This window comes from Sorex fumeus, unplaced genomic scaffold (genome assembly GCF_029834395.1).
Source record: "Sorex fumeus unplaced genomic scaffold, SorFum_2.1 ptg000092l, whole genome shotgun sequence".
Lineage (NCBI taxonomy): Eukaryota > Metazoa > Chordata > Mammalia > Eulipotyphla > Soricidae > Sorex > Sorex fumeus.
In genome coordinates, this window is record NW_026606149.1 from 3,409,030 (window position 1) to 3,423,381 (window position 14,352).

At 47.7% G+C, this 14,352-nt stretch overlaps 1 protein-coding gene across 1 annotated transcript; it reads right to left on the reverse strand.

Moving 5' to 3' along the window:
- Window positions 1–1,396: 1,396 nt before the first annotated feature.
- On the reverse strand, window positions 1,397–5,502 carry DSEL (dermatan sulfate epimerase like). Its single transcript, XM_056131532.1, has one exon. The coding sequence runs from the start codon at window positions 5,358–5,360 to the stop codon at window positions 1,719–1,721; it is 3,642 nt and encodes a 1,213-aa protein (XP_055987507.1). The 5' UTR covers window positions 5,361–5,502; the 3' UTR covers window positions 1,397–1,718.
- Between the last annotated feature and the right edge of the window lie 8,850 nt (window positions 5,503–14,352).

Consider the following 14,352-nt stretch of genomic DNA (forward strand, 5'->3'; position numbering starts at 1 on the left):
CCCCTCATGCTTCTAATTCACTTGGACACAGGAGAGAGAGCAGTGGGAGTTACAGGAAAAAGTAGCCGGGATGGGGGTCCCTACCATCACGGTAATGGAAGAGAAATGACAGCCAAGTTAGGCTCCACGGGAAGGGAACAGTCACAGCTTTCTCACTCAGGAGTCACTTTGACATAACAAGAAACTACTGAGAAAGACTGGCTTTATCTAGGTCAGAATGACACACTCCCAAGCGTGAGAACCGGGGGAATGACAGTTGGAGATACCAGCAAACGGTGGCGAAGAGCAGCTCTTTTCTCGGGCCGACGCTGCCTAATCGTTTTCATGCCAGACACGGCAAGGCCGCCACTGGCTGATTCATCGCGGCACCTCATTCTGATTTCAGAGCCTCCCCAAATGAAACACTCTGCGTTCTGGGATGCCGACATTTATAATAAGATGCAGATGCGAAAGGAAACAGATGCCTCTGACATCACCCCCCAAGTGCCCTCCACTCTGCAGGGCTTGGCAGACTGTAAACTCATTCAAAGGGATGGAGAGAAGTCAGGCAGTTTTCCAATTCTGTTTCGAGAATTAAAGTAAAGAGAGATAAATAACTCAAACTACTGGTTGCAAGGAAGTAGCTTTTCCTTCCTTCCTTCCTTTTCTTTCTTTCCTCCTTTTTCACCATGGTGTTTATGACACACACACACACACACACACACACACACACACACGATATTTGATGCTAAGTCTGGGTCAAGATTTAATACAAAATTCATCAAGAAAAAAAAATATCCTCACAAGTATCAGGCATTTAATAGAGCAAGAACTGATTGTTTTTCACGACAGTGGCGGGACCAGGTGGGAGGGCACAGAGGGACTGGGGACAGCTGTAACATCGAGGATGAAAAGGAGAGAAGACAGACAGAAAAGGAGCAGCAGGTATGCTCTGCCAGCCCTCGCTACGCACACTGTATCCAGACTTTGTTCTTATTACCTCGAAGTAAAATGCTTTCAGGAACCTTGTAGGGCACTGTTTGACTTAAAGAAGAAGAAGAAGGAAAAAAAACCATACACTAATGCATTGAGTAAATTCTGTAATTCCAGCTGCACTTTGCAGAAGAAATCCTATTCTGAAAGGAGCTGGCACCATTTCTTGGTGATATCGCTGACCATATGACACATTAAAAAGAATTCTGTGTGTGTGCGTGTGTGTGTGTGTTTGTGTGTGTGTGTGTGTAAGAAAAACGTGTGAGAAGGCTTTTGACAAAAGATGAGGGACTTGTACAGTCCATCCTGAAAGCAAAGGGGGCTTGGGCCAAACAGCAACCCCAAGACCTGGATTAGTATTTTAGGTTCAGCATTAACACAGGAAGCAGAGTGAAACGAAAACCTTCCCAGTCCTCCCATCCCTCCAGCCCCCCACACACCTCCCAGCCTTCATGGTTCAACTTCATCTGCAATTGCTGCAAGAGAAACACTGGAACAGAAACATTTTAGCAGACACAAAGGCAAGGGATGTCCAGACGTTTAAAAAAAAATCATTCCTGTTGGGCCAAGTAGCGTAATTTTACTTTAAAATAATCTCTCTGTACATGTGTCATACACACACACACACACACACACACACACACATACACTCACACACACAATACAAGATTAAACCACCTCTTCTAATTCACATCCACAACTGGGTTGGAAATTATTAGTGCAAATTCCCGCTGACCTGCAGCAAATTAGTCCATAAGTTTTGGGTAGCCTAGGCGCTCCATGAGAGTCCCACAGATGTTTTCGATCAGTTTCATTTCATCTCTAGGCAAATTCTGCTTCCAAACATTAGTATTTGTTGGTGAGATTTCCCCTTCGTACGGGAGATAGAAAAGGTTCGTGGAGGTGGCAAACAATATTTGGTTTAAACTAGCAGGAGACAAAGGGATGCCAAGAAAGGCAAAAATCTTTTCTGTGGTTTTCTGAGGAAAATGCACAATATCTTCAAACTTGATCAGCTGGTAGCTGGTGGGGAGCAAATCTGTATTAATTCTCAGGGCAGCTGCTGTATTTGCCAGCCAGAGATGAGCCAACAGGGAGACGGCATTTGATTTAGGTTTGGATAATTCTTTCCTCAGTGCATCGTACTCAAACGCATAGCCCGCATTCAGGTTGCATTTGCCCTTCCTGCCTTCTATTCTGAACAATTTTGCTAAGTGCTCTGGTACATTCTTCAAAGAGTACAGACTTGGCTTGCTACTGTACAGCATTGAATAAACCCATGCCCGAGGGTCCCTGACGACGTACAATGCCCTCATGGAAGCTCCTAAAACCTCCTGGAAGAAACGAAGCTTTAAGGTCCAGCTTCCGCTGCTTAAACTGAGCACAGGGCGGGCGCTTGGGTAAAAGACCAGGTGTCTCCTCAAAGCCCTGATGTATTCCGCATCTCTGTCAAAGGCGCCTTTCATCCGACTTCTTTGTTCTGGCAGAGACTCTCTCCTTTTCACTTTTCTTCTTCTGTCCTTGTTCGCTGGGGAATATTGGGCCAGTCTCCCTCGACTGGGCTCATGCAGATGGATGTTTTGCAAGTGGAGCTTGGTGTCGTGGACCAAGGACTGCAGCCACCCGCGCAGTAAGCGAAAATGCACGCTGCGGATCTCTGGCACCTTCCACTCGCAGGCATCCACGAAGGAGTCGATTTCCAGCTCCGTCTCAGGGAGATCCATGTAGGCTGTCGGGACCCTGATGTAGAGGAAGTCACTACTGTTGAAAAACAGCTGTTTGAGAATTTCAGCCCCCGAGCCTGGAAGTGAGGTGATGACCACATTGGGGAGCTCGCTTTGGTGTCCCCCCGGCTGGAGAGCCTTTGTGCGGGCCTCGTCCTCCGTGGTCCTTGCCCACTTGGCACAGATGGGCTGAGTGCAAGTGCTCCACACGTCCAGCAGCTCGATGAACCACAAGGCAACGACAAGGATTAATATCCAGCGCATCAGCTTTCTAAAAGAAAGGTAAAAGCGCCACTGAAAAGTCAAAATCACCAAACTGATGCACAAAATCAACCCAACTGCTATGTTAAATTTAAAACCAAAGGGGAAAATGACTCGGTCACGTCTTACGGGCTTCACGATTGCTTGAGTGCCCAAACCAAATCTGGTTATCTGACCCTGATCAGCCACGCTGGCAAAGCCTCCAAACCCCAGGTAATCGAACCTCGTCTTCAGGTTCTGATAGTCAGTGACAATGGAAACAACATGTTCAGTATCGTTGACATTGAGAGCAATCTGGAGCCCAGAAGTCGAGTGATCAAGGAACCTGCAGCCAGACACATTGACGTAGGGCCCGTAAAAGACATAGGCGATCCGCGTCATGCTAGAGTCCATGTGAAATGTGACGTTGACAAACTGTGTCCACCGCTTCTTAAACTCAGCCGCTTGCTCTGCTTCTTGTATACTCGCTACGGGGCTGTCTCCATGGTGATCAAACCAAAACATTTTGTAGTGTGCGTCCCACACGTCCATCATGGCCCCGTTATACCTGTTCATAAACTTATAGGGGATGTACTTAAAATCGATATCCAGATTATGAAAGAAGGCACTGACGGATTTCAGCGGGGAATCGTGTTGCTTCTCCACATGATCGACAACCAGCAAAGTTTGGGAGTTTAAGAGAAGCAATGCCCGATACACACTTTTCAGCTTCATGGCTGAAGAGTAGGCAGACACCGCCTCCCCGCTCACAAACACCATGTCCCCCTGTTCGGAGGCAGTGATGATGTCTCCAGCTGCATCACCAACCTCCTCGCCCGTCCACTTGAGCCACTGGGCACACTCTCCCAGCTGACCCTCCCAGGGTTTGTTACACTGGCTTGTGGGGGACGGGGCGAAGACCAGCACATTGTTCAGGTGGCTTAGCTTGGGGCCATAGAGAGCTTCAGAAACAAACACTTGCCCGTTGGGGGCAAAAGTAAACGAATTCTGATCTGGATGCTCGTGGCCCGGGTTGAAGCTTCTCCACCCATCAATCCAGGAGTACGGCTGGAAGTGAACAATGTCATACACGGCTCGCCCTCCAAGCTTCCCGGACTTAAAAGACACGAAGGTATTTGTCTGTGTGTTTGGCAATCCAGCGCCATAGGTGACCACGCCCCAGTTAGGGAACACGTGCATTTTTGCAGTGCCATAATCAGCAGGGGGCTGTGGGGTGAGTTGGGGATCGTACCAGATGTACTCGGTGTGAAGAGTGCTCCACCTCTGAGCAGTCGAAGGGACCATTGGTCCATCTTTAGGTCGGTGCTTTCTGATTTGCTGGGCTAACCAGTTACCAGCTCCGTTCTTCAAGATGAATCGATCCAAGAAAACTAACTGACTCTCCGGGCCATAAAACCAATTATAATTGGAATCTGCTATGCCCACGGTTCTTTGGAAGCCAGGCAAAAGGGTGGCATAATAGAACCAAAAATGCATTCTTAGCCAGTTATTGTCCAAGTTGTCGATATTAAAATGGCGCTGGGCCAGAAAAACATACTGCGTGACCGATTTAGCTGTGTAGCTTCCATAAGCCACACCTTCATCCAAAGAACCGTCCACAATGTGATTCAAAAGAAACATTGTCTTTTCCATCACATCCACCACCACCTGTTTCCATACATTGACTTCGGGTCCTTTATCGACCCCAATCACCAAGGCCCCAGTTAGTAACGCGATCATATTAGTGGCTTGGTGGTTATGGAGAAGCTGCTTGCCCCAAGAGCGGACCTTGGAATACTCATACATCTCCTCAGTGATAACCACAATCTTGTCCAGGTATCTTTGTCTTCGGTGATCATCTAACGAGTTATATAAAAAGTCAAAAGCCGTGGCAAAACCTGTTAAGGAGTGGCCGATGGGCACTTCATCTCCGGGTGCATTCTCGACCAGCCAGTCTTTGTAGCCGACCATCCTGTCCATATATTCCAAGACGAAATCAAAGGCGACTTTGTCTTCCGGGCACAGCAAACAGTACAGTGCTAACGGAGGCAGATTGTTACCATAAATTTCATTCCACTTGGCAGCAAAATCAGCGTGCTTGGGTGGAGGTAGGTAGTACGTGGGATTGGACAGCATCGCTGTCACTGCACTTCGGAGAGCTCTAAACAGATGCAAGTGGCTGGTGCGAGACTTATGTCGCAGGGCCTGGATTTCTCCAGCGTCGAAATACAGACTTGGATGAAGCATACTTTTCTTCAGCTTTTGGCTGGGTCTGAAATCTTGCACTTTCTGTGTCTTAAACTGATCCGCGTCCTCTGCGAAGACTGCCCAATCCGAAAAATTGCTCACGGATTCCTCAAAAGTGGAGAAAGCAAACATCACTAATGTTAAAAATAAGAAAGGTCCTGTAAACATCAGCGCCATGATCCATCAGAAAAACTCTTTCCTTAGGCGTACATGTCAAACACAGTGCTCCATGGACTTCCCATCTGCTGAGTACAAAACAGACACGTAAGGCCCCAGGATTACATAGAATTCAATGGGATATGCGGGGAAATCCGGCCGGCATTCAACACACGCTAAACGGGGGAGGTTGTCAGAAGGCGAAATCTCACATGCTTTATCTGTGCCGTGATACAGTTTGTTTCTAATTAAACTTCAGGGAATGTTAAAAGCTTGAATTTTCCACATCAGCAAAACAGTGATTCAGTCCAACACCCAATACATTAAGAATTTATTTTCTTTATGCAAACTTGTCTTAATGTGAAGACTCAAAACACTCCCTCCCTCTTTAAAAAAAAAAAAACTCCAAAAATCCAAATTAAAAAGTTAGAACAGAACCATCATGGGTGATAAAACACGGGGCATAAAAGATGCCTGCGTTTACCCGAGAAGCAGCTGAAGTATTGAGATTCTTGGAAAGGAAACACAGTCGGTATTCCTCTCAGTGTTTTTAGAGTTCTTGTTTTGAGAAATTTTCCTTCTTGCGCATTGGGCAGAAAAACATCCTCAACAGGTGTTTAAAGCACTACCTGGCTTAAAAACAAACAAAAAGTCAAAATGCCTCTCCTCATTTCCAATCAGTGTCTTTCAGGCTTACTTACGCAGCAGCCCATCAATACTTAGAGAAGGCATTCTCCAGTCTTCTTCCATCGGCTTCATCTGGACCATTATAAAAAAATCTAATCTCTTCCGTCATCTAGGGGCTTCTCTTGCAGTCACGAAGTAACCGCCAACCGGAAAAGCAAATTCCCTTCACCAACAGGAGCCTCGTCTGTTTTCTGTTCCTTTTGCATGACACTCCTTTCTGGGGGGGGGGTTAGGGTGGGGGAAACAAAAGAAAGAAATTTTCTGAAGCTAGAGGATTTGCCGGGAGCGGACAGAAAGAACGGGAAAAAAAAAATCAAAACCCACAAAACCCGATGATTTCAATGCTCCACAATCAACTTCCTGCGAGACCTTTCAGAAACCACAATCAGAGCAGTCTCGCCATCCAAACTAGCTCGAGTGCATCTCCCCAGCCACCGCCCACCCCATCCTGCTTTTGAATCGCGCCGATTCCCACTCGGATCCCCGGGAATTATGCAACCGCCGCCCAGCCGCGACAGGTAAGCGAAGCAGCGCGCACGGTGGTCCAGCTGCTGCAACCTTGGGGCTGGCTCCAGTCACTGTCTCAAGTTGCGCTCCCCGGAATGCAGTGAACTCCAAGCTGATGAGTCGGGCTACCCCTCTGCTAAAAATCTCAGTGACTCCTCCGGTAACAGTCTTTAAAACCCAGCCAAGGTTGCAAAGGGTGCCTCGGCAGCTGTCGGATTCCCAAGGAGCCTTTGCTTTGCTGGACGGGCAGCAGCTCCCCAGCGACCAACCCGCTGGGGTGGGCTGGGGTGCCCGGGGCGGGGAGGGAGGGAGGGAGCCGGGGCCGCCGCGCATCACCTGTCGGGGCCGGCGGGCCCCGCGGAGCCGGCAGAGGGAGCTCGGAGCCGCGCGCGCTCGGGGCGCAGCTGGCGCTGCCGGCGGCCGAGGCAGCTCCCGAGCAAGTTTCAGTCTCGGACAAGTCGGTTCCCGCCGGGAAAAGCTCCGACGCGGAGTTGGCCGCGCCGCCCCGCCTGTTGCTCGCTGCAGATGCGTCGCTGCCGCCCCGCCGCCCGCCGCTCCGCCCGGCCCTGCCCGTGCGCGGGGGTCCGGGAAGAGGGAGAAGGAGAAAGAGAGGGGAGAGGGAGGGAGGGTCCCCTCCACCCGGAGGGCCGGTGCGCTTACCTGCTGCAGGGGGCCCGGGGGAGATGACCCGGGCACAGGCGGAGTTGCAGCAAACTGCGCCGCACCGGGCACCACCGGGGGTGCTCCCCGCGCTCCAACAGGCGGCGGCCCCGCGCGGACACGCCCGCCCTCGGGGATCGCGGGCGCCCCGCGGGACAGCCGAGGCTGCTGGGCGCGCCGCGGACCCTCTCCGAGGGGACGCAGCGTTCTGGCTGCGTGACCGGCCGCGATGCCGCCGCGGCCGCCGCTCCTCGGTGCCAGCTCCGGCCGCACGGCCCGGGGAGGGCGAGAGACAGCGACGCGGGCCGGGGGCGGGGCGAGCCCGCCGGGGGGCGGGGACTGGGCGGGGCTTCGGGGCTGGCGGCCCGACCGGATTGGGAGGGAGGCGGGAACCGGCGGGCCGGGCGGCCGAGGGGGCGGGGCCTCCGCCAAGGGGCGTGGTCGAGAGGGTGGAGGCGGGAGAGCGCGGGGCGTGGCCGGGAGGGGCGGGGCATAGTGGTGGGCGGGGCCTCGGGCATCCGCGGCTCGGCGGTCCCGGATGATTGGTGCACCGGGTGCACAAGTAGCCCCGAGCTCCTGCGGGAACAGATTTGCAAGTTTCTCCAAACGTCGCTGGGCTGGGCGAGGGCTGCTCGTCATTCCCGCCGGTTAGGAGGACAGGACTGTCACAGAGCTCACGGGGCGGGGAGAAGGATGGACCCCGTTCTGGACCTGGGGACAAACCACTGGACGACTGCCAAGTCCTGGGAGAGAGTTGTTGTCCTTTTGAAAAGCAAAATCCATATGCCCGATTTATATAAAAGTGACTTCAGGAGCACGGATGCTAAAGATCAGGGGGAGCAAGAGGAACGAATGAGATTTCTTGATTGAAATCCTTGCTCCTGCAGTATAAAGACGGTGAAGTCTGGAAAGTGCCAGTCAATCTAGACCCGCGGGCAAAAGTCCTTCTGCCTGTTGCTTGACTGAGCGTGTGCACGCCCAGGGTTTGAAATTCTACCGTGAATCCTCCCGTAATGCATGCACCTTGAACCCTTCTGTAATGCATGCACCTAAGTTCTTATGGCCACGGACATTCTTATAGCACACCTGGGTAGCACACCTGGGTAGTTGAGATCTGACTTCAGCCAGGGGGGGACAATACTTCTGAAGGTTCAGCATACAATGATCTATCAAGCTTGACAAATGTCCAAGCCCATCTGCCACCGCCGACTGGTGGGTCTTTCAGTTTCCTCGTACTTCAGCCCATTTTGGTAGGATGGAGAGCAGAGCCATTAAATCATGAGTGTGTTTCGGAGGTCACTTTCCGGGAACATCAAACTGCAGACCGTTGCTAGTATAATAAATCACAAAATACTTTGCCTTGGACATGAAGTGTGACCCCTACCTTTGTCTTCTGTGGTTCTCTTGAGAGTCCAACACGGGTTGAAAAGATCAAATTTTAATGTTCCTTTGCCTCTTCCATAACTCCCATCCCCATTTCTGCCCACACAGTGGCCTTAGCCCGAACCCCCCTGCTTACAAGTTGAAATTGTTCTGACTTTGGAAGCATCTCAGCTCCGATGCTTAAATTCCTCCACATGCCCACAAGGCTGCCTGTACCAGAGTGAATGATTCTAGCATTCTAGCAGGAGTGTGAAGCTCAGTCTTTAGATCATCTGCCAGGATCCTCAGCCTGTCACCCTTTGCGAGAACTTCCTCTGAGTTTAGAATTAGGCGATCCCTGAAGTTCACACACAGAAGGATGTCTCCTCTGGCAAGGTTTATTCTGAAACCAGGGTCTTCCTTGGAAGTCTGGAGACAGAAATCCCTGGAAAATCCCCCTCTGTGATCTGCCACAGAACGGGTGACAGATTTCTCTGCCTCCTTTATGAGAGAGAATAAAATTGTGAGAATGAGGAGACAAATGACAGAGATTTCTATCTTCTGCGCAGAAGAGCTTCAGAAACTGCTTTAAGAATTAGTGTCAGCATACATGGTGTGAAGAAATGCAGTCATGTCATGTCCAAAGAAAAGCTATGGAAGGGATTTCATCTGCATGTATCCCAGGGGGAAAAGTCCTGGAGAACTGTAATGAGCACTAAAATCTGCCAGGCGAGCATTTTCCCTTCCACCCAATCACTTCTTTCACGTGGCGGATTCATTTCAATAAGATCGTTTTTCACTTTACAGATGCAGGACTTGACACTTTTCGGCCCTTCGGTTTTGCCTAGACTTCTGCAGTGATCTGTGGGAGGCCGGCAGCCTCGCGGCATTTTCAGATGAGCTCCCAGGCTGATTCCCTTTAAACAGGCATCTTCTCACAGTTGTGAGCACATTGGAGGAATTTGAGAGCTACAGCTGAACAATTCAAGTCATGGACAGAGAAGGTGGTAGGTAAATGATGCTGTGAAAAATGAAGGGAGTCATGTTTCCTGGGAACCGAAAATGGATGTCTCCAATTATTGTTCCTGCCACACATGTAGATGGTAGGAAGTTAATTATAAATAATGCATCCAACCATGGAAGGGAGGCGCTATATGTTATGTGATTGCACATTAAAAACCTTTACGAGTGTGGCAAGAGACACATATACCAACAGCTGCTAAATTCAGAATCCTGGAGCAGTATCTTATTTTAATATCATTGAAGAACTGCACTGTCTGTCGCTCTGGGGATTTCCTGCTACATAAAAGGATCTTAAATCTGCATGAGATTTTACTGGAGATTTCAAAACACTTATGAAAATCTGTTTCCCTTATTTGAGTATCTTTCAAATTTACCTCAGCCACCTCAGTCACCAGTCTCCATAGGGATGGTACTTTCTAGATCTTCAAGGTAAGAAGCTGGAGCGATAGCACAGCGGGCAAGGCATTTGCCTTGCACGCTGCTGACCTCGGTTCGATTCCCAGCATCCCATATGGTCCCCTGAGCACTGCCAGGGGTAATTCCTGAGTGCAGAGTCAGGAGTAACCCCTGTGCATAGCCAGGTGTGACCCCAAAAGCAAATAAATAAATAAATAAATAAAAATAAAAATAGATCTTCAAGGTAAGATCATTTCTCATACCTCCCTGCCCTCTCTCTCTCTCTCTCTCTCTCTCTCTCTCTCTCTCTCTCTCTCTCTCTCTTCTCTCTGCCTCTGTCTCTTTCTCTGTCTCCCTGAAAATTTCATCCAGGGCCTAGCCCTTTATGTAGAACATGAATGAATAATCACCTCCATATAATGGCAAAAGACTAGTTATCAATATCTAAAATGGGTGGTGGATGAATTTAGGACTGAATCAGAACTTTGCTTTGTTTCCAGTAGTCCTGAGAAACCAGTTACCACACAAAGATACGTTAGAGCTAAGTTTTGAGGTGACTTAATTCAAGTGACCTGAGTACCGGGAAATAAGCCAACATTTTAAGAAGAATTTCTGCAAGAATTTTGTGCCTTAAGTAAATTCAAAACCTAAGCCTTAGAACATAAGATAAATATTGCATTGCATTACAGAAAATGTCCAGGCAATACAAAAAAAAATAAGTGATGCCACGAAGATTCCTTGAAATCTTATTTGTTGGCATCTGTTAATTTGGTGTACTTCTAATAACTGAGGCAAAGATATCCATGAAAGAATTGCTATGAGTTCAGCAATTGACCATGCACAGGTCTTGAATGAAGGGGCTTGTAGAGAGCTCAGGCATAAGTTCGTTCTGCTTCTCTCCCTTAATATGAAGGAATAGTCCTTCCACAATATGAGTTTGGCTGTAAGTCTTCTCTGATACCAATTCTTGAACCACTCACCAGAATCAGATATGTATTATATTGATCCACGAGGCCAGCTCTGCTTTATATTGATCCACAAGTACTGAGAACTAGTGTTTGCCTAGAATTTGGGGCTATAAACACTATGAATATCCAGAAACAGACAGCAAAGCTAGCTGGGAACCATATTGCACAATTGGCCAGCAGTAACAGGTCACACCAGTAATATAGACAAAAGCACAGACATCAAGCAAGCAGGAGAATCTGGAAATACTCTTCCTGCAATTGCTTTGAATGCAAAGCCTCTCAAAATGACAGGGATTTTGCCTGTAGAGTTGCTAATGAAGATGTGCTTGAGAGTGTTCCTTGAGTTTGTTTATCCAGCTGTACAAGAGTCTGGGTGACAGTAACTGGATTTATAAAAATTTTAAAATACCAAAGCCAACTTCTGAGAGAAGTTTCCCCAGAAGTCCACTAAAACCTCGTATTCCTACGTGGGAAGCTTTATTGTTACCACATCTGCTTACATGCCGTTCTGGTTTTACCAGGAAAATAGAAATTAGCAAAGTGAAACTTACAAGAGGAGCGCAGAAAGGAGCTTCCGGCTTAAGTCCACCCCTCTTATACCTGCGGTTCTTAATTGGGGTTCATTCTGCCCCGCCGGGGCCTTGGACAATGTCTGGAGAAATCTGTGATTTTCACAGCTGGGGAGGTAGGATGGGCTGAGATCTCTGAGGTATTAGCCCAGGATGCTATTAAAATTCCTACTGTGAACAGGAGAGCCCTACTCCTAACCAAAGCATTAGCTAGCCCAAATGTCAAAGCTGCTGGCGCTATTTGAAGCCTGGCATTAGCCCATAGACTCTAAAAATTCATTACGTGCAAATTGGTAGTAGTTGTTCAAATCAAGCGCTAATTATTCCCTGGCCTTCCATCACTTCTTTGCAGTTAGTGCTAGGGCCAGCTCTTACCTAGATTGATCACACATGCTTTACTTTGGTCAGACACTGGGTCCACATGTCTCTCGACTTTACCAGTGTCCAAAGGCACTGGTAAACCCAGCTGTGTCGGCTCATACACCAGTCTCAGCTCTGGCAAGGTGCAATTGGAAATACATCATTAACTGCATAAATGCAAGGGGACTCAAAGCCTTTATAGTCGTCAGAAATGCCATCCTGTTGAGAAAATCCAGACATTCTTCCCTCGCACACACACAAGGAACACAATTTGCTTATTGAATATATTCCCATCCACTTTGATCATTATCTGAACTTTTCCTCCTCTAGGATGGTTTTTCAAATTAAAAGTTCTTGGGAAAGCAGAATTAGAAAGGCCAGGGTACCATTAAAAATAGCAGTTTCTCAAGTATTTCTCCCAGCTCCAGGGTTTAAAATTCTCTGGATTTATGACCCAAGTACTCTGCTTTAAAATGCTCCTGATAAACCTGCCAAAACCAGAGAATAACCACTCTAAGACAAAAAAAAATTCTCTTCTCTTCTTCCCCAGCCACCTCTGGGAAAAGGCATCTCAAAGCTCATTTATCTGTAACAGAAATACCCACAGTTGACACAGCAAAGGGGCCAAGACATGGTGTTCCTGAGAGCTAGGGAGCTGGTTTAATTACTTTACTACTTCCTCATTCACATGTGAGGGAGCAAGGCACAAGGATGCACACAAGGAGAGGAAAAAAATGAAAGCAGCCTGGGAATAGTGAAATTGTATTGTGTTGTTTGAGGATGCATTGATTAGATAGAAGGTAGCAGAAAAATGTGCCTTAGGTACTGGAGGAACAACTTGGAATTCTGTATGGGGAATATTTATCAGGAAACATTGAGATATAAGCTTTGGGCAACGTGCCAGGCTGTTTTGAGTCCCATTGATTCACCTCATTTCGATCCCTCTGGTACCTTCTCAGCAGACATCCCCTAGGAAGTCAGTTTCCTCTTCCCATCCCGCAGAGGCCAGGAGACTTCTCTCTGTTTCTGAGCCTTTGTTCCATTTTGCTTTGGTTACAGTTCTGCTTTAGCAGCTCCTTTTGGGGGATATGACTCAACACAGCTAGCCCTAAGCACAAGTTTCGATTCTCTTGATTCTTACCGCCAGGCAGAAATAAATTATCCAATTTGAACTCCAAAGGGGAGAAAGGATGATTGCACAGCACACACACAGGGCTCCATCATGACTCACGCGGTGATGGAAAGTAATTCAGGGTCAAGTTATTCAAACATTGCTCTGGAGGCTGACATTTGTGGGTTTGGGGGTATCAATCATTGTTAGAGAACAGAGTAGGCTTCTACCTAAGATGCGTCTACAATTAAATGACGTTGCAGATAGCTGTGTTCTTCTTAAGAAGCAAAAGTGAAAATTCAGTGGCTTTGAGCGCGGGCAGTGGAGGACACTGAGATTGACCCAGAGGGATCAGAGAAAGTTGGGTGGAAAGTTAGATAACAGTGCTGAAAAATGATCCCAGACACCAGAATAATATATAGACCCTTCTTCATTGCCCTTCTTAGAACGTTATTCCTTGAATAGAATGTGTTACATTTACCTGAGTCCAGTTTTTCCAAAAGTGCTTATTTAAAATGCACTGTATGAGGGACTAGAGCAATAGTACAGCAGGGAGGGCATGATTTGCCTTGCATGCGGCCAACCTGGGTTCAATCCCCGGCATCTCAAGTGGTCTCCCAAGCACCACCAGGAGTAATTCCTGAGCACAGAGCCAGAAGTAAGCTCTGAACATCACGGGGTGTGACCCTTTCCCTCCTGAAAAGTAAAAGCACTGTATGAGGTTTGAGTCCACGTATCAGATGAATAAGATAAGATAATGAAGTCAGAGTGATAGCACAGCAGGTAGGGCCCTTGCCTGCATGCAATAGATCCAAGTTCAATCTTTGAAGCCTTCCAGGAGTGATCCCTGAGTGCAGAGGCAGGACTGAGCCTTGTTTGAGAACAGCTGGGTGTGTTCCCAAAACAAAAATGAAAGATAAGAATGGATCTCCACTCTTATGACATTTATACATTTGTAAATGTCATTTTGATTGTACAAAGTTGGCAAATTACCGTAGAAAGATAACTTTTCAAAAGAACCTTCTTTACTCATCATGGAAAATATGTTGGTTTTAGATCCAGAAAACAGAATTGGGGAGACAGGAGCAACAGAAAGAATATCTGAGTGAAGCAGCAGAGGGTTCTATCGCAAATGGCAGCTCCAAGTGGCAGGTTAAATCAAACAAAATTAAATGAGGCTTAAAACTCATTCTTAATTGTACTATATGTATTTCTAGTGTTCCAAAATAACTTGTCATTGATTATAGTACTGAGCAATATAAACTAAGAGATCTTCCTTTGATGTAGAACATTCTGTTTGGTTATGTAATAGAGGAAGAAGTCAGGGCTGGTGTGAGATGCGATTGTATTTATTTTATCGTATTTATTTC

Bases quoted from the DNA above. Each gene is read 5' to 3' on its own strand.
- DSEL (XM_056131532.1), bottom strand. From the start codon at position 5,360: ATGGCGCTGATGTTTACAGGACCTTTCTTATTTTTAACATTAGTGATG.